The sequence below is a fragment of the Neomonachus schauinslandi genome, chromosome 7 (assembly GCF_002201575.2).
Source record: "Neomonachus schauinslandi chromosome 7, ASM220157v2, whole genome shotgun sequence".
Taxonomy (NCBI): Eukaryota; Metazoa; Chordata; class Mammalia; order Carnivora; family Phocidae; genus Neomonachus; species Neomonachus schauinslandi.
In genome coordinates this window covers 5,308,192-5,332,038 of record NC_058409.1, presented here as the reverse complement: position 1 = coordinate 5,332,038, position 23,847 = coordinate 5,308,192, and the positions used below count along the sequence as shown (strand labels likewise).

The following is a 23,847-nucleotide window of genomic DNA, read 5'->3' as shown; positions in this document are numbered from 1 at the left end:
GGCGGGCGCCGGGGCCGGGGCGGGCGGCTGCCGGTGCTTGCCGGCGCGCTTGGCTTTGGCCTGGATGCAGCGCTGGTGCAGGGCGAAGGTGTGCTGGCGCTCGAGCTCCAGGCGCTCGGGCGACACGGCCTCGTAGCGGGCCTCGCAGGTGCTGTGGTGGCGCCGGCACAGCTCGATGCGCCGGCGGAGGCGCTCCATGACCGCGCTGTGCCGCGGCAGCGCGAACTCCGCCATGGGGCAGGTGGGCAGCACCATGGGCCGCGGGCTGCACGGGCCGGGCCCGGGGCGGGCCTCTCAGGGCCGACTGGCACTACGGGCTCCGCTCCCCGCCGGCGGCCCGGCCGCCTCACGGCCGCGCCATGGCCCCGCGGGCTGCGGAGCAGGCTCGCGCGCGGCGGCGGCTCTTCCTCGGGCCCCGCTCGGCCCGACCCGGGCCGGCGCTCGCTGCCCACCTCAGGCTTCGGCCTGTCCCCGCCGCCCCGGCCCCATTGTTTTCCGCGCCGCCGCCGCCGCCATCTTAAAATTGTTTTCAGGGCTCTCGGAAGAGGGCGGGGCCCCGGCGGGCGACCCCGGCGTCACGGCTGATGAGCAGGCACTGCGGCCAATCAGAGCAGGAAGAGCGGGCCGCCCGAGGGGCGGGGGCGAGCACGCAAGAGGCGCGCGGGGGCTCCCGAGCGGAGTTTAAAAGGAACTCTCAAGTGAGGGGCGGAGGGAAGCCCCTGGGCGGGCCTCAGTGCGGGGCACGGGGCCAAGTATGACCGACAGGAGCCGGTCCCAAAGGCCACCCCTCGCCGGCAGGACCTTCCGGGCCCGCAGAGGAAAGGGGCAGTCCGCGCCGCGGAGCGTAACCGCCCGACCCAGACGGCCGCCTGGCACTACAGCGCTTCACCATTTTCTGCCCTGCAGCCTTTTTGAGTTGTTTTCATAAACTCCAAAGTAGTCAGGCTTTTTCAGTGTCAGCTGTTTTTCGACCGCATTCCTTACATCCGGCCTCATAATTGGTCGGAATTGTCCACGAGTGAGCTGGAAGACTGGAAGAGGCTTCCTCTTGCACCATTCTGAATCACTGGGGCTCAGTTTCCACTTAATAGAAAAGTTTGAACACGTTTCCTAAGTACTACTTAAAAAAAAAAAAAAAGCCCCAGCAGATGTGAAGAGGAGGGTGTGAAGAGTCTAGCTCCGTTAGAGGGGACTAGAACTATAAAGGATGAGGTTTCAGCCAAAAAAACAGGGAGCCTGGCCTGCCATTTAAGGATGGTGGCTTAGGTTAAACTGAGTCACTCAACAAAATCCAACCAGAGACAATTACGTTTAGTATTACAACCAGTAGGCATAGGGGGTGGGAGACTGGGGCAAAAAACAGGAGCAGTGACTCAGTACTAAAACTAGGTAACTAAGCCTGCTTTGGCCCAAGAGATACAAGGAACAGTCATGGGCACCCTAATTGCTAAAAAGTTAAACAGGAGGTGCCAGGACCACCAACAGCTCAAACATTTGTTACATTAACATTTTACTAGGGCCCACAAAAATATTTTAAAATCAGAAGGGGAAAAAAAATGAGTTCTTATTCAAGTATTATTTTTGTACAAATGCAGTAAAAAATAAATACAAGTGGCCCAAGGCAAAAGTGTCTAGAGCTCATGAAGGCCACATCAATAGTTTTTTTTCCCAAGTCTTCAAACATATGTATTTTACATTAGAATTAAATTATTTTCTAATAAGGGAGATAATAGTAACTAAGAGTACTACACTGTGTACTTCTCTTTCAGTAAGCAATCCAAAAGCCTATAGCACATATTTAAGAAGTTTTGGTCTAACTTTCAAAAATATCCTTGAAATACTTAAGAATATGTAAAAGATGGAGTCTGATTCTGAACATTCTCTAATAAAAATTTAAAAGTTCAATGGCTCCCATATATCTTAAAGAATATTATCATAAAACCTTTTTTTTTTTTTAAGAGGGGGTGGCCTGAGTGGCTCAGTCAGTTAAGCATCTGCCTTCTGCTCAGGTCATGATCCCAGGGTCCTGGGATGGAGCCCCATTTCTGGCTCCTTGCCTGCTTCTCCCTCTCCCTCTGCTGCTCCCCCTGCTTGTGCTCTGTCAAATAAATAAAATCTTAAAAAAAAAAAAATCTACAAATTACTACCCCCCCTCCCCCTTCTGAGCTGCTATCCCTATTATACAACAGAAACTGCTGACCCCCAATCCAGCAGAAAAAGGCGGCAGAATCTACACTGAATTGACTGGATCAAATCCACATGAAGACATGAAGTAATACTCAACCATTCACATTTTCTGCAGTAAAACACTTGAATTGAAAGCTACCATGAAGAAGTTCAGTCAAAAGCGGACACTTAACAGAGGGCTTTAATGTAATACCATTTAGTGACGTGACAATTTGAGAAAAATGGAGAGTATTTTGTGGATAAGAGAAATCGAGGAACACATCTGATGGAGTGGGCATTTTACAACACTGTGACAGACAGCCAGCACGTAAAACTATAATGTAAGTGCATTTGAAGAGCTAAACACTGCTGGTCATTCACTGATGTGTCAGACATTTAATCGGAAGGGTGCACCTTCAACAAAGGGTGAAAAAGAGAACCAAGAAAAGACTTTTGTTTTTTTTGACAAACTTTGCTAAGTAATCCTGGAAAGGCAAAGGAACACTCTATATTTGTCATTCCACAGCTGGGCTGGAAGAAACTGTTAAGTGAGACACGAGATATAACGTCAACGGTCAGTGAAGGCAGGTTTCTGGAAATGCCATAATCCCACACATTTGCTTCAAGGAGAAACCTGCAGACATATTTTCAGGTCTTGCTAAGTAACTGTTTATTTGCACTCAATACATCTGGGAAAGTCTGCTACATAGCTAAGGTCACTGTGACCACAGAACAACAGATGAAAAGGATAAAGCACTGAACAGCAAGAAAAATTCATCCCACCCTCGTAAGAATTTCAGTGAACCAGTAAAAAATTGAAGATAAACAAAATAAACAGATACAGCCTTCATCTTTTACGAATATACTTCCTCCCCAAATCTCCCCAATATAAACACTTTGGAGTGTTTATATATTCAGTGCAAGAAACAGTATCACCGGTACATTTGAAACACCTCTGAAGAAAGAATAAAGCTAAAACAACTCTGAATACATTTCAGTGTGGTGTAATAATGATATTACACTATAGTGATGGGGGAGAGGCTCTGATAGCACCCATCTGCATTCCACATGAAAAAAACAAATCTAAGATCACTTTTTAAAGAATTCTACAAGCCACATACCCAAACAAAAAAATTTTTTTCAACAGGACTGCTTTATCATGTAATTTAAGACACAAAGGTTACATGAACTGCAAATGAAGACTTAAAAAGTTTAGCAGCTAAAAAAAAAAAAAAAAAAATCAGAAAATTCATGCTGTATGTCACTCCTCCCATAAATACTTTTCACCTATGTTCAATTACAGTCAATTCTGAATTGGCTCACCTCTGGCTCAGACTTCTCAAGTCTTTACACAGAGTAAAAGAAATGGATAAAAATGAAAGACAGTATTCTATCCTATACTTTGACCCTGGAAAGGTGTGGGTCTGCTTAAAAAAGGAAGAAGAAACATACACTTAATCACAATAAAGCTTAACACTATGCGGAGCTTATAATCATTTTCAGCGACGGACTGCAAGCTGCGCTGTGAAGAAAATGCATAGCAGAGGAGAAAGCCGGGGATCTGGGGCAACAGGGAAGGAAACAGTGTCAACACAGTGGAAGAAGTGATGAAAACATCTGCATCTACTTGGGAGCTCCCGTGCCCTGGGAGCATTCCCTACATAGCCACCTGCTCCGGAAGGCTGGAGCCCAGACTCTCCCAGTTTGGGAAGCATGATTGCCCGAGTGCCACCTTATGTCACCTCCTCCACTGACTGTCTGGGAACACAGCTGTTCCAAGGGCAACAGAACACACGCACTGTATGGTCTAACCAACACCAAGAGGAAAAGTTTCTTCTTTCTGTATGTCTATTTTTAATACAAATGAAACAGAACCTTTCTATAAATTTGGGCTTCCATCCAGTCCATCCCCTCAGTTTCCTTAAGAGAAACTGGGTGATGGAAGCAAGCCAAACAAGATTATAACCACGTAACGACTGTACTTTCAACATGATTATCCATTTTAAGGGACAGAGAACACTTGAATGTTTTGTAATACCAAACTTAAAAAACAAATTTGGTTATAAAAACTGGAATTCATCCCCCTAGCATTTCTAAAGGTTGGTGTTATTTCTGCATGGACAGATTAATATATTAAATTAAGCCAAGATTTTAAAGACTGGCAAAGTTCTATCACTCTATTTTAAAAAACAAGGATGTTTAAAAACAAAAACAAAAATCCGAGTTAGTTGCTTCATGTTACATTTCACAACCATTAATGTTATATGCTTGCTTTCTACAGAAACAGGGTCCTTTATGTCACAACTGCAATTACTGACAGCTTAGATGTTTACAATTACACGGGCTAGTGTTCGACTGGAGCCTGTTGATGGTGACGTCTGGAGGTTTTCTGAGTTTCAACCTAAGGTGTGCCAGGCCCTCTCCTAGGACCACGCTTGCAGGGGAAGGGGAGGGAGAGGAAATCACAGATCAAGTTCTTAAGATTGTTTCACTCTCTTCGAGGCTTTCTGTTTCTTGGTGATCTGTTCAAAATTTCATCCTCCTGTTGGTTGAAAAAATAAGAAATTCGCTATAATTAGCATGCTTTAAACAAGTTAAAACTTCACCAAGCTTTCAAGATCAGCCAGGCTCAGGGTAACCCATCTGAGGACCAAATAAGAGAAGAAAAATGATTAGAAGAAAATGCACCAAAAACAACAGCTATCTCAGAGGTGGCAGGGTCCTGTGTGCTCTAATTTAGTCTGTATGGTTTTCTGTAAACATCCACTTTCCTCAATCTAACCCATCAACATTTGCTTTAAAAAGGACCAGATGCCCTGCTTTCCCACGTGATCTTGCTGAATCCTGAATAACCGAACCTACTGGCCTGTGGGCACATCGGCCCTGTTCTGGGGCTGAGAAAGCTAGGATCTCAGGGGATGGAAGATGATCCTAGCAGAGCCCCACACAACACTCAAGACTGTAAGCCCAAGGCTCCTCCTACTCTACAGAGTGAGGATGACTGGGGAATATAAAATATGTGTGTGAGACTGGTCCCTGCCTGAAAGAAGCACATCTAGTTGAAAGTCTACATCGTAGTTGACACAGAATATAGCCATAGAAAATAGAAACAGCGTTGACCTTTATCGATGGAGGGGCAGTTGTAGAAGCTGGAATGGAAACTGCATAGGGTTTTCCAGGAAGGAGCAGACTGAAAAGGGCCCCAAGGAAAGCGCAGATCATTCTCTTTCCCTCATACGTCCTATCCAATGCACCCAAATCTGGACCCAGAAGCCCAGTGAGTTCTCACACTCTCCTATCACCCTGCTCGGAGCCACCGGATCCCGCGGATCCCGCCTGCATTATCGCAGCAGCCTCCGACCTGGCCTCGTTGATTCTGTAGAAACCACGGCAGCCAGCCTAAGCAGATCCTGTCACGCCTGTGCCCCAAAGCCTGCGATGGCTGCCCATTTCACCAGAAGAAGCCAAGCCCACACCGCGGCCTGGAGGCCCCACCTCCTCTGGAGCCTTCCCCACCCTGCTTTCCTCCGCCCCCTACTCTACTGGCCACAGGGTCTTCTAGACTACTACTTCAGGCCTCCGTACTGGTTGTTGTCTCCGCAGGAACATTCTTCCCATGGACACCTCTACGGCAAAGTCCTTTATCTCTTTCCGGTCTGCCCCAGGGTCACCTCTTCAACAAGGCCTACCATCTCTAACACTGCAACCCATCCCATCCCACCTCCAGTACTTCCAATACCTTTTCCTGTCCTACTTTTATTTTTCATGGCCTATCGCTTCCTAACATACTATTCATTTACTTCCTTATAACGCCTACAGCTTATTGTCAATTTCCTCCCAATGGAATTTAGGCCCCCCAAAGGGGTATCTTTGTCTTGTTCATTGACAATGTGCAGCCCATGATGGGCACTCCATAAATATTTGTTGAATGAACAAATCCATAAGGCACATGGACAAAAATTTTAGAATACAATGAAATCATTGTTCAAGAAATATTTTTTTTTCTCCTCCTAACCACTAGACCACCAGGGAAGGAAACACTTTTTCAGGGCACAGTGGGGAGAGAGAGGAGACAGACGTGTTCAATAATAACCTAAAGTTACCATTTTCGCAAACATTTTATTGGTTTTCCCCTGAAACCTTCTGCTTATTCCAGAAAACCATCTGCAGCATAGAAAAATACTTCTGAGATTCAGATGTAGTTGAAAATGATCCAAGGAAATGTGTACCTGTGTTGCTAAGAATTCCACTCTTACAAAATTAATTCTAGCTTTTTTTTTTTTTTTTTTACTGTCACAGCCCATGAAAATTACTCTCTGAAAATAAGCCCCTACTTAAATGCATCTTCCCCCAAGCTGCTCGGGCTGGAATATGTACACCCTCTGCCGTTACCTCTGCTTTAGGTTTCCTGTCGTCCTCCTCCTGACTGGCAGTGCCACCATCTTCTTCAGCATCACTCTTCTGCTTCTCTTCTGAGACAGAGACCAAAAGTACAACAAACTGAGCAAAACCTCATACTTGTTTTTGATAATGAGACCAGTAGCCTTAGGACACACCTCTGGAGTCTAGGGCAATCTTTAGCATCGTCACTTGCTTCTGAGTTTGAAACATCTTAGGGTCTTGGCGTAAAGCAGATATTCTGGGGTCTACTTACCAAGTTTTTCTTCGCCCTCCTCATCCTCATCTCCCTTGTCCTTTTCCTCTTCCTTTTCTTCTTCCTCCTCCTTCACATCTGGTTGGGGAGCATCGGTCTTCTTATACTCCACAGGACTGGACTGTTTCTGAAATATTCCCCCAAAGCACCAACAGTTTTGTTCACATTTTTATGTACTACATTATCACATAATTATTGAATGCCTATGAATAAAGTTCTGCACAAGGGCATATACTGGCATAGATAAATAAAAATGTTAAGAAAGAATTCCTGCCCCGAGAGCTCTCTCTTCAGTGAGCATGTGTGTGTGTCAAAGGCAGGAGGCACAGTAAGAACAAAGAGGTGAGGCAGGAACATGCAGATCTAAACGGTCAAGATGACTGAGGCACAGACACGCAGACAGAAGCGTGGTGGGGGGAGAAGACTGAAAAAGGAAACCTGGGGATCAGGTTACAAAACATCGAATGCAAGGTGAAACACAATCCTCATTTAATAGAAGTAGAGCACCTAAACAAAATTTTCTTTCCTGGTTTTTGGATTGCATACAACAAAGACTAAATTAGAAAAACTTTAAAATAAGGCTGGATTACCCCCACATGTATTTTTGGAGGGAGCGTGGGGATGCTGAGGGAAGAATGGATAATGAAAAAAAAAAAATCAAAGACTGTTATAAAGTATATGAATACAAACAGCTATGACAAGGAGGAAAAGCTGGTTTGGGTCCAGATGGCTGATTTTGTATCTAAGTTGTTGGGTTTTTTATTTTTGTTTTCCAGAAAACTGCTGCCAAATATTAGGGAAGAGTAATACAGCAGGCTTAACTACTACTAGAAACCAAAGGGCTATAAATCCTACTCCCACCTAGGCACAATATATGGCCACTGAGAGCAGTGACTAAGGTTTCAGATGTGACCCAGTCATTGCCGAGAAAACTTCAGGCAAAAGATCTTAGTTATACTAATATATAAAAGTGACTAAACAGAAAAACTCATACCTTTCCAGAGCAGCAGAAGAGGATAACAAGAAACACGGGCAGAGCTACGGTCAAAATGTAGACCACCCAGAGCCACGGGCGCTCCTCAGCGGCCTCAATCATCTGCCCCACTACACCTGGCTGAAAAACAGGACGGGACAGACTTCAGGTCCTCGGTTTTGACACCAAATATAGGCTGCACTGTTCAATTTCTGCATGGCACTACTCAGGCTCCTCCTTTGTCAAAGGGTTCGAGCCAAGATATTCAGACAATATAAAAAGGAAATAAGAGAAAAGCCTCCATTTTCCCCCCACTCTTATCATCAAGGTGATTTCCCTTTCACAGATGTCAACACAGGATTCTTAATCACCTGCCAGAAGCCCCCTTAACCTCAGGGCCAGTGAATGAAGAATTTCTTGATCAAGTATCTCTGGCTCTCCCACTCACAGCTCGACCATGTGGCCAATTGTGTGAAAACTGCATATACTGGTAAACCAAGATTCAACATTTAAGAGTGCATTAAAATACCCTAAATGACAAATTTTGTTAAACATATTTTAGCACGTTAATTAAAAAAAAAAGCAACAAAAAACCCTACCCTAACACAAATAGGGAATCTAAAGCCATTACATTAGACTAACGAAATCATGTCCAAACACCCAGTATTTTGTCTTTAGCAGGCATCCAGTCCCACATTTTATGCCAATATTCTCAAGTAAGGGAAAAGACAAATCCTAGAAGATTGCCTGCCACAAAAGGAACAATTTGTCACCAGCAATAACAGACATAAATGCCTAAGAAGCAAGTGAGCACGAACCTCGGCAGCCCCGTCAGCAGCCTTCTTCAGTCCCCATCCATCATTGGCCCAATCATCAACTACTCTTCGATCCCCGCAAACAATAAAGTTGTCAAAAAAAATGTCGGAGGTCATGGACCACAGTTCCAAACCAATAGCACTAAAAGGAGTCATTTTGAAAGGTTCCAGATCTTCAAAGAAATCCGGATTTGGTATTTTTCGGGGCTTCCAGATTCCCTGGAAAAAAAAAATATATATATTTTTTAAAACATTTCAAATAGGGGACCTGGGTGGCTCAGTCGTTAAGCGTCTGCCTTCGGCTCAGGTCATGATCCCAGGGTCCTGGGACTGAGCCCCACATCAGGCTTCCTGCTCAGCGGGAAGCCTGCTTCTCCCTCTCCCACTCCCCCTACTTGTGTTCCCTCTCTCGCTGTGTCTCTCTGTCAAATAAATAAATAAAATCTTTAAAAAAAAAAACAAAACACAACATTTCAGATAATGAACAACACAAGTAAGAGTTAAGACCAATTGTGCATGATCAGTGACGGTAGTGTTGACTTTGTAAAACGTAACTGAGTACCAGGGAGAAAATGATGAAGATGTCTGGACTCCAACTATTTTCAATTTCTAACCTCAATCCTGACCTTGACCCAAACCAACACCTCGCTCTGCCTGGCACATTCCAACAAGACTCTTATCAACGAATAGCCTTGAACAAGCACAGGCTTGCTCAGTGGGGATTCGCAATGTACGTGACCTTCAACCAGCAATTGTACTTCTTGATAACTAGCTAGAGGAATAGTTACCACACATACCCAGACACACGCAAGGGTGATCACTGCAGCAAAGACTCTGAAAGCAAAAATGGGTGGAAGGCAATCCACCCAAATGGCCATCCACAGAACAGCTAAAGGGCAGTTTTAATTCAAGGGCAATTTTAATTTATCTTATTGCTTGAATACACAACTAAAAATACACTTACAAACAGAAAAGTATACACATAGCATATGCACAGAGACACACACCCACACCTTACATTTTAAAGGGGGACAGGGATGCCTGGATAGCTCAATTGGTTGAATGTCTTTTTTTTTTTTTTTTTAAGATTTTATTTTTATTTATTTGACAGAGAGAGCACAAGCAGAGGGAGAGAGAGGGAGAAGCAGGTTCCCTGCTGAGCAAGGAGCCCGATGTGGGACTCGATCCCAGGACCCTGGGCTGAAGGCAGCCCCTTAAACCTTTTTTTTTTTTTAAAGATTTTATTTATTTATTTGAGACAGAGAGAATGAGATACAGAGAGCATGAGAGGGAGGAGGGTCAGAGGGAGAAGCAGACTCCCTGCCGAGCAGGGAGCCCGATGCGGGACTCGATCCAGGGACTCCAGGATCATGACCTGAGCCGAAGGCAGTCGCTTAACCAACTGAGCCACCCAGGCGCCCCTGAAGGCAGCCGCTTAACCGACTGAGCCACCCAGGCGTCCCGAATGTCTGACTCTTGATTTGGGCTCAGGTCGTGATCTTGGGGTCTTGAGATCGAGTCCCATGTCAGGCTCCACGCTCAGCCCAGAGATGGCTTAACACTCTCTCTCCCTCTCCTACCCCTCCCCACTGCACGCTCGTGCTCTCTTTTTCTCTGAAATAAATATTTTGTGAAAAATAAGATAAAGTAAAGGGGGACAAAGTGGAAATTAATGATGACAAATCATCTGACTAGGACAGAAACTGAGGAGACCAGGGTCTGAGTGGTTACGTCTGTAGCAAAGCTGCAGCTTTATAACATCACCATCTGTACAGTCTTTTCACAGTTGAGATACTGAGGCGAAGCACTGGGCAGACTCGGGGTCAGGGAGCCCCCTCCCGTCTCCACGCTCTACCCACCGCATCCCACGGATCGCCAGTTTGGATCCAGTGGCTGCAACACCCCATACCACACAACAGCAGGGTGCCCAAATAACAAGCTTTCCATTTTTCTTTTCTGTTTTTAAACACAAGTTACAAAGCAATTATGAAACCTCTTTCCAGTCCCTAGGTGTATTTTTTCAACACCTAGCATATAAGCTCTCTCTTAATTCTGAAGTTTGTTTTTTGGGTTTTTTTTTTTTTTTTTTTTTTTAAGCTGGGCATGGAGCCTAACGCGGGGCTTCAAGTCACCACCCTGACTCTTGAGATTTGAGCTGAGATCAGGAGTTGGACTCTCAACTGACTGAGCCACCCAGGCACCCCTGAAGTTGTTGTTGTTGTTGTTTTTTTTAAAGACTTTATTTATTTATTTGATAGAGACACAGCTAGAGAGGGAACACAAGCAAGGGGAGTGGGAGAGGGAGAAGCAGGCTGCCCGCGGAGCAGGGAGCCCTATGCGGGGCTCGATCCCAGGACCCTGGGATCATGACCTGAGCCAAAGGCAGACGCCCAACGACTGAGCCACCCAGGCAACCCTCAAGTTTGCTTTTAATTCAATTGTTTGAATACAGTGATCAACCACGCAGCCTCGCTACAGACAAAACTTCTATCCAAACAAACAGATCAATGAGGTAACTCAACCATCAGGAGGCACAAACCTGGTAGTTAGGATTGTCAATCATGGGAGGCTTCCATTTGCCCTTATAATTAGGGTTGTCAATCATAGGTCGCTGCCAGACACCACACCCAGGGGCCGACTCACACTTAGGGTTGGCAATCTGAGGAGCCTCCCATTCCCCATCCATATCTTCATCCCTGTGGAGATACAGACAAATTACAAATAGATTCTGTGATGCAGGACTAGGACGGCCACGCCAGGGCTCCCCTGAAATCCTGCAGTAATGCTTTCAGGGTCATACTGTGTCACTGGAGTATCATCTTATTCCTGCATTTCCAGTAACAAGGGTTTTTCATGACAGATGCATTAAAGACAAACACGTAATTAAATTTGTTGAGCTCTACACTTAAGTTGGACACTTGGCTATATTTAATCATTAACTTTCACTTCAATAAAAAAGCAGTAATTTAAAAAGTTAAATGAAGCTCTTACCAATCCTCTGGCTTCTCCGCATCTGGATCAGGTACATATTCGGGCTCATCATCTAACCAGCCTTCAGGCTTTGTAGCTTCTTCATCTGGAATCTTAGCAGGGGCATCTTCATCCCTTAAACACAAAAGAAAAAGCTAATTATGACAACACTGACTGAAAAATCACAATGTGATCCCACGTTATGAATCTGAAACAGGGCAATCTGAAAATATTTCAGTCACACTTAATCTCAAAATTTAAAATAATTCCTCCTAGAAAATAGAAGAGAATAATTCATTCCTATGATAGTGGTCTAGTATTCAGAAGAGAGAGCTCTTACAATTCAATAATAAAAAGACAACCCAACTTAAACACTGGCAAAGGATGTGAATAGACATTTCTCCAAAGATACACAAAGGGCCAATAAGCACACGAAATGATGTGTAACATTGTTAGCCACCAGGGAAATGCCAATCAAAGCCCTAATAAGCGATCACTTCACGACCACTAGGATGGCTGTAAGAAAAATGACTGATAAAAACAAGTGCTGGCAAGGATGTGGAGAAACCAGGACTCTCATAACGTTACTGGTGGGAAAGTTAAAAACAGCAGCAATTCTGCTCCAAGAGCAATGAAAATGCAGAACCATTCAAAATCTGTAACGACTGTTCATAGCAGCAGGACTCATAACCATTGCCAAAACAGGGAGACAACCTAAACGTCAGTCAACCAGGGAATGGATGAAGGGTGGCGGTTATCACACTATGGAGTATTATTCGCTCAGAAAGAGGAATGGAGTACTGTCACATGCCTAACATGGATGAACCCTGAAGACATTATGCTCAGTGAAAGAAGCCAGACACAAAAAGTCATACATTACAGTATGCTACGTCCAGAATAGGTTAATCCAGAGATAGAAAGTAGTTTAGTGATTGCCAAGGGGCTGGTGGAAGGGGGAAACAGGAAGTAACCGCTTAATGGGTATGGATTTCTTTTTGGGTGATACAAATGTTCTGGAATTAGACAGTGGGGATGGTTCTGTGAATATACTGAACTGATGAATTGTACCAATTACGAGGGTGGATTTTAGTATGTGAATTGTAACTCAAACAATTACTTTTTTTTTTTTTAAAGATTTTATTTATTTATTTGACAGAGAGAGAGAGAGTGAAAGCAGGAACACAAGCAGGGGGAGTGGGAGAAGGAGAAGCAGGCTTCCTGCTAAGCAGGGAGCCTGCTTCTCCCTCTGACCCTCCCCCCTCTCATGTGCTCTCTGTCTCTAATAAATAAATAAAATCTTTTAAAAAAATAAAATAAAATAAAAGTTCATCAAGTAACTAATTTCAAAGTTTTACACGGTTACTATGAAACATACCATATTAACTGGTAAGCAAAGACATCTTCTATCCTCTATCAGGATTATGCTTCTTTTTGACTCATGCTTGTTTTAAATTAATTGCATGAGAACATTGTATAACATTTAGGTGGCCCTTTTAATGAAGCTAAACATTCACACTCCTACCCCCAAAATAAATCCGCTAGTTAAGGAGTGTGATACTGAAATAGGCTGAATCCAGATCTATGTTCATGAATACACAAATAAATTCAGCGTTTACACTAGTGCAGCATAAAAGTTCAGGTACACATACTTTTTTTTTGTTTTTAAGATTTTATTTATTTGACAGAGAGAGACACAGCAAGAGAGGGAACACAAGCAGGGGGAGTGGGAGAGGGAGAAGCAGGCTTCCCGCGGAGCAGGGAGCCCAATGCAGGGCTTGATCCCAGGACCCTGGGATCATGACCTGAGCCGAAGGCAGACGCTTAACGACTGAGCCACCCAGGCGCCCCCAGGTACACATACTTTAAGAAAGGAAAAACATCAGCTAGAATTTAACGGCTCTTTGTCACTTCCTGACATTTCTGAAAATCACTGTATCGGAGTTCAAACACGGCCATACACAAGAGTACAGCCCTGCTGTTCTCACTTTTCCTCACTCTCCAATTCGTATCCTACAAGAAAGGCTACACAGCGTATACTTAAGTTCACTCACACATGTCAAGCTCACTCCTACTCCTCTACTTTTGCACAAGCTGGGAATATCATTTCCCATCTTCACCATTTGCTTGACTCCTACCCGACTTCCAAGTCCCAGTGTGACTTGCTCTGCTCCAAGAAACCACCCCTGGACCAGGTATACTTGGTGCTCTGGTCACTTACTAATACCTACTATTAGATCACTCACCACATACATGCCAACTTCACCTGCCTATCTTACAACTGGACTGGGAGTCATGCGGGCAGCTGGTATCCCTGTGGCTTTGTATTCCATTGCCCAATACAGAGCAGAGATGTCTTGAGTGTTATTTAATGGGGAAAAGGTTATTTTTCAAATTAAAATTTAAAATTTCGGGGCACCTGGGTGGCTCCATCGGTTAAGCAACTGCCTTCGGCTCAGGTCATGATCTCAGGGTCCTGGGATCGAGCCCCACTTTGGGCTCCCTGCTCAGAGGGGAGCCCTCTCCCTCTACCCCTCCACCCCCCACTTGTGCACGCATGAGTTCTCTCTCTCTCAAATAAACAAAAATTAAGCAGGGAGCCTGATACAGGGCTAGATCCCAAGACCCTGAGATCATGACCTGAGCCAAAGGTAGACGATTAACCAACTGAGCCACCTAGGTGCCCCAAAATCTTTAAAAAAATAAATAAAATTTCAAGACTTTCAAATGTTAATTCATAAAAGCACTGGAAGAGCCAGGCCAAGAAAGGTTCTGCTACAAACCACCCATGTTACCACTGGCAAACTCATCAATTTCAGCATTTTGTGGCTTGTAAAATGGTATTAGGTAATCCAGATGACCATTATCGCCCATTTTCAGCTATAGTGGTCTCCATTTTTCCTACCATTTAGACAGCATCACAGATTACTGAAATGATGAGATCTTAGCCAACATTGCAAAGTTGCTTAAGCCATGTGGAACATATGAAATGCTGCACTGCAAAGACTCACCAGTCATCTGGTTTGACAGCATCGGGATCTGGTATTTTTGGTCTTTCATCCCAATCCTCAGGCTTCTGGTCTTCTGGGTCCTCAATTTCACGTGAAGGATTTACAGGAGGAGTCATGTCATTTAGCAAATTTCCACTATTCACAACAGATTGGTCCACTAATATTTCAAAACTATTATCTGGATTCAAGACTGAAAAAAATGAAATGCAATTAAAGAAAAATAAATTAACCACTCATTCCCCAAGCTCTCTTTACCACAGCAGATCATATTTCTAATAGAAAACGGAAGCACAGCATAATGACCTCAGGGTGTCAGTCAGAACATGGTCGTGGAGCCTTATGTAAGTTAACTCTCTCTTCCTTATCTGTAAATCATAAATGCTAGTTCCTCAGGATTTTAAAATTAAAGCAAATGATACATAAAATTTAAAATGCCGGAAGACTACTTATAGACATTAAAAACATCAAAACACTAAAGAACTAATGCAATAATAGTCTGACACAAATGGTTACACATCAGTCAACAGGCAAATAAGTTAATTTATTATAACCATCACCTCCGAGCAAAAAAAAAGAAAAGCCCATTTCCTCATTTTTTGAATTGGTACTACTACCATATATGTCACCAAAATTTCAAAGTACACAAGTTCTTGATCTTATTTATTAAACCACATGCCTACTTACGGTTGTACTTCTGGAGTCCAGGGGAACTTTAAATCCATAAAGGTATCTTAAGTGAGACTTCCTCTGAAGCCTGGATCCCACACCTAAATGTCTCACAGGCACCTGGCTAAGTCCCAGCACATCCAGAATACCATGGAAAGCAAGGAGCGCCCATACCACTGACATCAATGATCATGAGACCAGCAATGTGATCAGTCATACGTACTCTCACAGAGAGATTCCTATTTTTGTGAGGGGAGCAAGTGAAATACAGCACGTCCAACTTTTTTTTTAATTTATCTGAGAGAGAGAGAGAGAGAAAGCGCGTGCGTGTGTGCAAAGAGAGGGAAAGAGAATCCTCAAGCAGACTCCCTGCTGAGCATAGAGCCAGACGCAGGGCTCAATCCCACGACTCCAAGATCATGACCTGAGTTGACATCAAGAGCCAGCCACTCGGGGAGCCTGGGTGGCTCAGTCGGTTAAGCGACTGCCTTCAGCTCAGGTCATGGTCCCAGGGTCCTGGGATCGAGCCCCACATCGGGCTCCCTGCTTGGTGGGAAGCCTGCTTCTCCCTCTCCCACTCCCCCTGCTTATGTTCCCTCTCTCGCTGTCTCTCTCTCTCTCTCTGTCAATTAAGTAAATAAATAAAATCTTAAAAAAAAGAGCCAGCCACTCAACCGACTGAGCCACCCAGGGGCCCCTAGCACGTTCAACTTTTAATAAAACATTACATGTGTTTATACACATATAGCCAAATACATACTACAATGTTGATATTTCAGATAATTTTAAATGTCTTTTGTTTGCTTATTTCTAGCTTTTGAATTCTATACAGAGCATGTGTTACTTTTGTTATAAAGAAAAAAGGTTACTGTATTCTTTAGGAAAAGAGACATGTCCACATATACTCAAACCAGCAGGAAAAGCTTCATTAAAATAAAAAACACATTCCAGGGGCCCCTGGGTGGCTCAGTCAGTTAAGCAGCTGGCTCTTGGTTTCAGCTCAGGTCCTGGTCTCGAGCCCACACCAGGCTCTGTGCTCAGTGCAGAGTGTGCTTGAGGATTTCTCTCTCTCTCCCTCTGCCTCTCTCCTCCCTTGCCGGTCTCTCTCTCTCTCTCAAAAACAAACAAATAAATCTTTAAAAAATAATAATAATAAAATAAAAAATGCATTCCAACGTCCAAATGATTAAACTCAACTCTAGGTGGCTCAGTTGGTTAAACGTCTTGATCCCAAGGGTCCTGGGATCAAGTCCCGCATCGGGCTCCTTGCTCAGCGGGGAGCCAGCTTCTCCCTGTGCCCTACCATTCCCCCTGCGTGTGCTCTCTCTGACAAATAAAATCTTACACACACACACAAACCCCAACTACCTAGGTATTGGAGCATCCAAAGTTCAAATGAAAGATAATTTGAAAAAAATGTACATATATTTCTATTGTGTCCCATTATTTAACATGTTATCAACAACAAAATACACAATGGAGAAAATGAGGGGATCAGCAAAGCTCTTTATGGAACATAAAAGCTTACTCTTAGAACGGTCTCAAACCCCACTTCTCAATTCAACCTATGGGAAAAGAAGCTTTTCTTAGTGCTGAGAAATTAAGTCCTTTTTACCACTAAGATATTAAGTCAACAGAGACTCTTATTTGCAGGCGTGGGTCTTCTGCAGATGTGCAATCTTTAAACAGATGATAAATGTATAGTGCCACAACACCCCCAAATTAATATGTTTTCTTACTTAATGTATAAAGATGTGTTTTCTTATCAGTAAAATAGGTCTTCAGATCTGCATCTGGCCTCTTGGCATGCTTTTCTTCATATATACCGGTTTTGGGGTTTTTGTGGCGGAAGATGAAGTGCAATTTATAGTCTTCTCCACATTTATCTGGACCAAACATAATCGTATAAGGGGTCTTGTCGTGGAACTGATCCTTCAGAAACAAAAATGAATTATTTTTAAGTGACTCAATCAAAGTGTTCAAAAGCAAACTTTCAAAGTATGCTATTTCCTCTAATAAAATCCCAAGTAAATTTTTGGCACCTTAAAGAAAAAGTTGATTCATTTACGAGGCTTATATAGATACCAGTGAAAAGGAATAACCAGAAATTACCAGAGAACTTTACATGAAGATATACGAAGGTACTTTAAAAAAAAAAAAAAGAGTAATGCATGTATCTAGATAGTTACTGCTTCTTTCATAAAACAAAGAAATAAGTTTTGCCAAAACTAAAAATTACACAGAACAGAAATCAGGGATAAGGCACGATGGCTCTGAAATTCACATTTCAAATAAAAACCAAAGAAGAGTCAAAGTCAATATTCCCAATCCTCTAAATATTTCAACAGTAGGAGAGGAGGCCTTCATTTTCCCAGGTCTTACAAGATTCTCTTTCCTTTTCTCTAAGATTCTCAAAAGACAATTGTGGGCGGCCACAAGGAAACAGAAGGACCTACCAGGTTGAGTTCTGGGGTTTTGGAAAGCAGTTTCACGTAGGCACCACCACATTCTATTCCATTTTGGAAATTAACCTCATATCTGATTTCAAAGAGAAAAGTAGAAAACCGTAAGGCATTCTGAAAGATCAAATTTCTTAATTTACTTCCCCTCTCCCCCATGTTTTATCACAGGTCATACTTTTATCCTTAAGAAAAATTCCATCTTCTATTGCTTTTGAAGACTTTTTTTTTTTTAAGGTAATTTTTACGCCCAACTGGGGCTCCAACTCACACCGCAAGATCAAGAGCTGCATGCTCTACCGACTAAGCCAGACAGGTGCCCCTCATTTTCTATTGCTTTTGAATGGCTACCCAACCACCCCCCAAATGTAAGTTAAAATAAAACAAAACTTTAATGCAGATTCCCAGTGTACACTTTTTATAAAATCCTGATCATTTGCTATCAGGAGAAAAATAAGTCAATCTGTTTCAAAAGAATTTACTGGGAAGGAAAAAAAAATACTGGATTACAAGATACTTAAATACACCACAAACCCGCTACTGTAATATATAATTATTCTTATAATTTTTTAGAGTAGAGTAATAATTTCCTGAGATCTGGGAAGTTTCTATCAAGCAAACATTTCACTCACTGAACAATGAGAGGCTTGGTATCAAACAGGAAGGGCTTGTTCAGTTTTGCAGAGATGGCATGATGCTTGGCCCGAGACACCAACACAAGCCCTTTATCACCTGGGAGCTTTGTTTCCTTCATTTCATCTACCTCCCACTTTCCTGTAAGACATCAGAAAAAAATCCACTTCCTAATTATGCCTTTGAAGATCCCTTAAATGGTAACAAGCAAAACTCCAAGTTGTGCACATCTATCATATTGGCAAATTTTTAACCTATTCCATTTACCTATGAGAGCTAGCCTATTAACCACACACATGTGACAAGTATTAGGATATGGTTTTTAAACCTGTAGCGTGTTCACTTCATCAATACCTAGAAAGACCTTCCATTTCCAACAGACAGCACCACAGGTGACACATTACCTCTCCATTTTATGGTGCAAAGCAGTCAACAGGTCTAATCCTATGAACACACAGACAGCAAAGCTTCCAAGGAAAAATCTTAAAATGTATACATACTCTTTTCAAACCAGCCTTAAGAGACACTACAGAAACCACACGTGAAGCCTCAATCTGCTATTCTATGTAAATCAAATGGACTCTCACCGTCGTATTTGGCAATTTCATCATCAGTGTCATCCTTCTTAGCTTTGGATAAAATCCACCTGTAATTAAGACAAACCCCCAAATTAAGATTTAAACGACGGCTAGCCTGTGAAAAGAAACAATGTAAATACTAACAAAAGCAGATCTATCCAAGTCTTCTTAGCCTACTTAACCACTCTACTACTTTCAACTTTTAAATCTGCCACACAAACAGTAATACATTCTATTCAACTCACGAACCTAAAGAAAAAGTACCAAACCCATGAAATAATTCTTTTTTTTTTTTTTTAAGATTTTAGTTACTGAGAGAGAGAGCAAGCACGAGTGGGAAGGAGAGGGAGAGAGAATCTTAAGCAGACTATGCAAAGAGCATGGAACCCGACGCAGGGCTTGATCCCATGACTGCGAGATCATGACCTGAGCTGAAACCAAGAGTCAGACGCTTAACCGACTGAGCCACCCAGGCACCCCTCCACTCTTTTTAAGACTCAAGAGAAAAAAATTCCTCAGTTCAAAAGAACAATATATATAAAAAAATTCCTCAGTTCAAAAGAACAAGGGGGAAAGAGAAATGGAAATTAGACCCACATATTCTAAAAAACTTTTCTAAATGGACATGTTCTAAATTCTCCTAAATGAGCACGAACACTAGGGACATAAAATAGTTAAGACATTTTACTATATAAAATGCTATCCAAAAATGAATCCACTATCACATCATATTTACATGATGTTTGCCTCTAAGACATTTTCCCCTAAGAAACACTTACCCTGACAGAGTTCCTCTGTCAAAAGAATCAGCAAAATACACTTCCCCTGTTGGAACCGGAGCTTTGTAGGTGACCTGTGTTAAATATAAAAATGTATCAAGAATTTCAATTTTCAGCATGATTCCCTTCTTAGTAAGATTTGCTTTCAATTATCCCAAATTTTTATAGCTGGCTCACGATTTTATATATATATATATATATATATAATTTATCATTAGCAACATATAAGAAAGCCTGCTATTTTAGCTGACTTTGCTTCCCATTGGAAAAGGATCCAAATTTACCTTCATCCTTTGACTATCTAAAGAGGTAAAACCAATAGATTCAAAGACCATTTCAAACCTTTGGAGAAGGAGGAACGCTAGTATCTGGTTTCGATTTGGAGTCTTCCACCTCTTCGATAACATCATCGAGGTCGTCCTCAATATCAATCATATCATCATCGTGTCCTTCATGAGCCTGAACGATAGCAGTTCCAAGGACCAGTAACATACACAGCAACCACTTCCCTTCCATCATCTACACATAAAAATATTAAAAAAAAAGAGTACAATCAGTGAAATGTTATCACTTCCTTTTAAACATTTTATAAAGATCATTGACCCCTCTCTTATTTAAAATTAAGGCTTTCAAGGGACGCCTGGGTGGCTCAGTCGCTAAGCGTCTGCCTTTGGCTCGGGTCATTATCCCGGGGTCCTGGGATCGAGCCCCGCATGGGGCTCCCTGCTCAGCAGGAGGCCTGCTTCTCCCTCTCCCACCCCCCCACTTGTGTTCCCTCTCTCTATCAAATAAATAAAATCTTTTAAAAAAATAAGTAAAATAAAATAAAAATAAAATAAAGGCTTTCAAATCAGAGCTAAAAGAACTTTATTGTGACTATTTTATTTTACAGATAAGGAAAGTGAGCCCAGGGGCGCCTGGGTGGCTCAGATGGTTAAGTGTCTGCCTTCAGCTCAGGTCATGATCCCAGGGTTCTGGGATTGAGTCCCGCATGGGGTTCCCTGCTAGGTGGGAAGCCTGCTTCTCCCTCTGCCTCTCTCTGACTCTCATGAATAAATAAATAAACCATTAAAAAAAAAAAAAAAAAGGGAAAGTGAGCCCAGAGAGATGAAGAGGGTCTTCCCAAAATCAGTTAGCTAAAAGACTGAATTTCAAGAAAATTCCAAAACGGAACTCAAAACAATTGTCCCCATATAGAACGTTGGCTACCCAGACCCAGGGTGTCTGAATGCAATTTCAAACTAACTGCTTGCATTTAAAGAGTTTGACGATGGACAAAAGCCTCTTCTGCATATTAATTTACAATTTACAATCACATGGTAACAGAAGAGCTGAATAGCCTCACATTAAAGATTTAATAGCTATTGTTCAAAGATCATCAAGTTTAGATATGGTTTTAAATTAGTGTTTTAAGACTCAACAAAAATATTAAACCAAGGACCAGCTACTTTTATCTCTTATTTTTCAAACACTTAGGTGCCTTGTGTCTTGTGTTAGACTGTCATGGGTGGCAGTGGGTCCTCTTCTCAAGGACCACAGATCTTTTTTTTTTTTTTTTAAAGATTTTATTTATTTATTTGACAGAGACACAGCGAGAGAGGGAACACAAGCAGGGGCAATGGGAGAGGGAGAAACAGGCTTCCCGCGGAGGAGGGAGCCTGATGCGGGGCTCGATCCCAGGACCCTGAGATCATGACCTGAGCCGAAGGCAGATGCTTAACAACTGAGCCACCCAGGCGCCCCAAGGACCACAGATCTTTAAGATACAAAAGCTGAGTCCCATGGATGCACAACATGATTCAATAGTACATAGTACAGTTTCAATTCTGCAAGATGAAAAGAGTTCTAGAGATGGATGGAGGTGATGAGTGCACAAGAATGTGAATATACTTTATACCACAGAACTGTACACTTAATAACACTGAAAATAGTAAGTCAACAACAAAAATTAATTTTTTTTAAAAGATTTTATTTATTTATTTGAGAGAGAGAGAATGAGAGACAGAGAGCACGAGAGGGAAGAGGGTCAGAGGGAGAAGCAGACCCCCTGCTGAGCAGGGAGCCCGATGCGGGACTCGATCCCGGGACTCCAGGATCATGACCTGAGCCGAAGGCAGTCGCTTAACCAACTGAGCCACCCAGGCGCCCCAAAAATTAATTTTTTAAAAAAGATAGTAAAGCTTATGTGTTTTTAATTCAACAACAACAACAACAAAAATTAAGAAAAAACATCTGAGCTTAATACTTCTGGTCTCTTGTTTACAACGGAGACCTTTATTTCTTAGGCAAAGTGCAAAAAGAAAAAGAAAAAAACCTGAAGGAGCTCCTTCATAAACTTCGAATGGCCCCAATTCATAACCAACGCTGCCATTTTGACCAACTGAGTTTCTAGAAAAATGCAGATCAATTTATTCTAATGCTCAATTTAATGCCAAATTCCTTATGAACTTTATAATCCTTTATAGTGAGTAACCTGACACAAAGAACTAGATTTTCATGCATTATTTAGTGGTATTTCTTTATTTATGCATCTTAGGACTGTGTTCACAAAATGAAAGAAGTGAGAGACTGGATTCCTAAATGCTTAGCATTTAGTACGGAAAATAAAAGTGCTAAGTAAAATCATTCATTACCTTTCCTAGGACTCGTATTAGTTTTTAGAAAAAACTCTTAATGTCAACATTCTGCTTCAGTTTCTTATATACTTAAAAAATACAAGTAATCTCTCATTTATTCACTGGAAAGACCTCTGTTTTCTGCAATGGCATATAGCAATATTGCTGTTTGATTTACAACTTACTCTCTGAAACTAAACAGGCTGATTCAACCCTTTTATCTACATCAATCTTATACAACTCCCATGTTCTCTCTCATAGAAACAATGCTATAGGGGCACCTGGGTGGGTGGCTCAGTCGGTTAAGCATCTGACTTTGGTTCAGGTCATGATCCCAGGGTCCTGGGATGGAGGCCAGCTTCAGGCTCCGCACTCAGCATGCAATCTGCCTATCCCTCTCCCTCTGCCGCTCCACCCCCCTGATGCGCAGGCTTTTTTCTTTTTCAAGATTATATTTATTTTGAGAGAGTGCGTGCAAGCGTGGGGAGAGGTAGAGGGAGAGAGAGAATCTCAAGCAGACTCCACGCTGAGCATGGAGCCCCACATGGGGTTTCATCTCAAGACCCTGAGATCATGACCTGAGCTAAAATCAAGAGTCAGAGGCTTAACTGACTTGAGCCACCCAGGTGCCCCTAAATAAATAAAACATTTAAAAAAGAAAAGAAACAATGCTATAAATGGTGATTAGCTTCCCCCCCCGTATACGCTACAAAACCAAATTAGCCCCAAACACAGCTAAAACAGTACACTGTTTTAAAGTGTAAAAGTTTAAAAGCTGACTTTTTCAAAGTAAATAAAATATGTTAAGACCAGTAGTAATTAAAAGCACAAAGCAATGGATTACTTAGAACAGGGTACTGGTGCTGGAATACCACTGTCCAAGGAAACAAACTAATCAGGGAGATGGTCTGGTGGGCTAACTACTTACCTTTAAAAAAGGTAGGACTGATGGTTTTTTTTCCTCAATAAGTTTTAATGTGTTGATATACTGCTGCTATGGACTGAATTGTATTCCCCTGCCCAAATTTGCATGATGAAGCCCTAACTCCCAATGGGACTGTATCTAGACACATGACCTTCAAGAGAGTACTTAAGGTTAAGAGGTCACAGGGTGGGTAGGGCCCTAATCCAGCGAAACTGCTGTCCACATAAGACACTAGGAGTCTTCATGCACAGAGGTGAGTCCACGTGAGGACACAGCCAGATGGCAGCTCTCTGCAAGCAGGAGAAACATCCTCACCAGAAGCCAATCCTGACAACACCTTGATCTTGGACCTCCAGCCTCCAGAATTGAGAGAAAATAATTTCCTATTGTTTAAGACCCTGCCGCGGTATTCTATACAGCAGCCTGGGCAGACTGCAATAGCTCTCCTTTGGTTTTTAAGTACAATGTAGAGCCGTGTTTCCCAAACTTAAACAGCTATCAGCATCACGCGGGGGGCTTGCTGAAACAGACTACTGGGGCTTAGTCTGAGTTTCTGATTCAGTCCAGGCCTGGATTTTTACCTTTCTAACAAGTCCCAGGCACCAC

At 42.6% G+C, this 23,847-nt stretch overlaps 2 protein-coding genes across 4 annotated transcripts in view; both read right to left on the bottom strand.

Moving 5' to 3' along the window:
• Nucleotides 1-1,057, bottom strand: part of MAML1 (mastermind like transcriptional coactivator 1) — a 42,434-nt gene extending 41,377 nt beyond the window's left edge. Inside the window, exons 1-2 of the mRNA XM_021689939.2 lie at nucleotides 985-1,057; nucleotides 453-535 (exon numbers count right to left, since the gene is read on the bottom strand). Coding sequence (XP_021545614.1) covers nucleotides 453-535; nucleotides 985-1,057 — 156 coding nt within the window. The remainder of the gene's footprint in view (nucleotides 1-452; nucleotides 536-984) is intronic.
• Nucleotides 1,058-2,356: 1,299 nt separating this feature from the next.
• CANX (calnexin) overlaps nucleotides 2,357-23,847 on the bottom strand; it is a 34,246-nt gene continuing 12,755 nt past the window's right edge. For 2 of the 3 annotated variants that reach the window (XM_021689935.2, XM_021689936.1), the window contains exons 2-15: nucleotides 20,044-20,220; nucleotides 19,702-19,775; nucleotides 18,932-18,990; nucleotides 18,344-18,485; nucleotides 17,709-17,790; nucleotides 16,992-17,184; nucleotides 14,587-14,776; nucleotides 11,600-11,713; nucleotides 11,148-11,304; nucleotides 8,612-8,827; nucleotides 7,815-7,934; nucleotides 6,821-6,947; nucleotides 6,559-6,638; nucleotides 2,357-4,708 (exon numbers count right to left, since the gene is read on the bottom strand). In XM_021689935.2, coding sequence (XP_021545610.1) covers nucleotides 4,655-4,708; nucleotides 6,559-6,638; nucleotides 6,821-6,947; nucleotides 7,815-7,934; nucleotides 8,612-8,827; nucleotides 11,148-11,304; nucleotides 11,600-11,713; nucleotides 14,587-14,776; nucleotides 16,992-17,184; nucleotides 17,709-17,790; nucleotides 18,344-18,485; nucleotides 18,932-18,990; nucleotides 19,702-19,775; nucleotides 20,044-20,220 — 1,785 coding nt within the window. In that variant the 3' untranslated portion in view covers nucleotides 2,357-4,654. The remainder of the gene's footprint in view (nucleotides 4,709-6,558; nucleotides 6,639-6,820; nucleotides 6,948-7,814; nucleotides 7,935-8,611; nucleotides 8,828-11,147; nucleotides 11,305-11,599; nucleotides 11,714-14,586; nucleotides 14,777-16,991; nucleotides 17,185-17,708; nucleotides 17,791-18,343; nucleotides 18,486-18,931; nucleotides 18,991-19,701; nucleotides 19,776-20,043; nucleotides 20,221-23,847) is intronic. The other variant, XM_044917013.1, reaches the window with a different exon arrangement.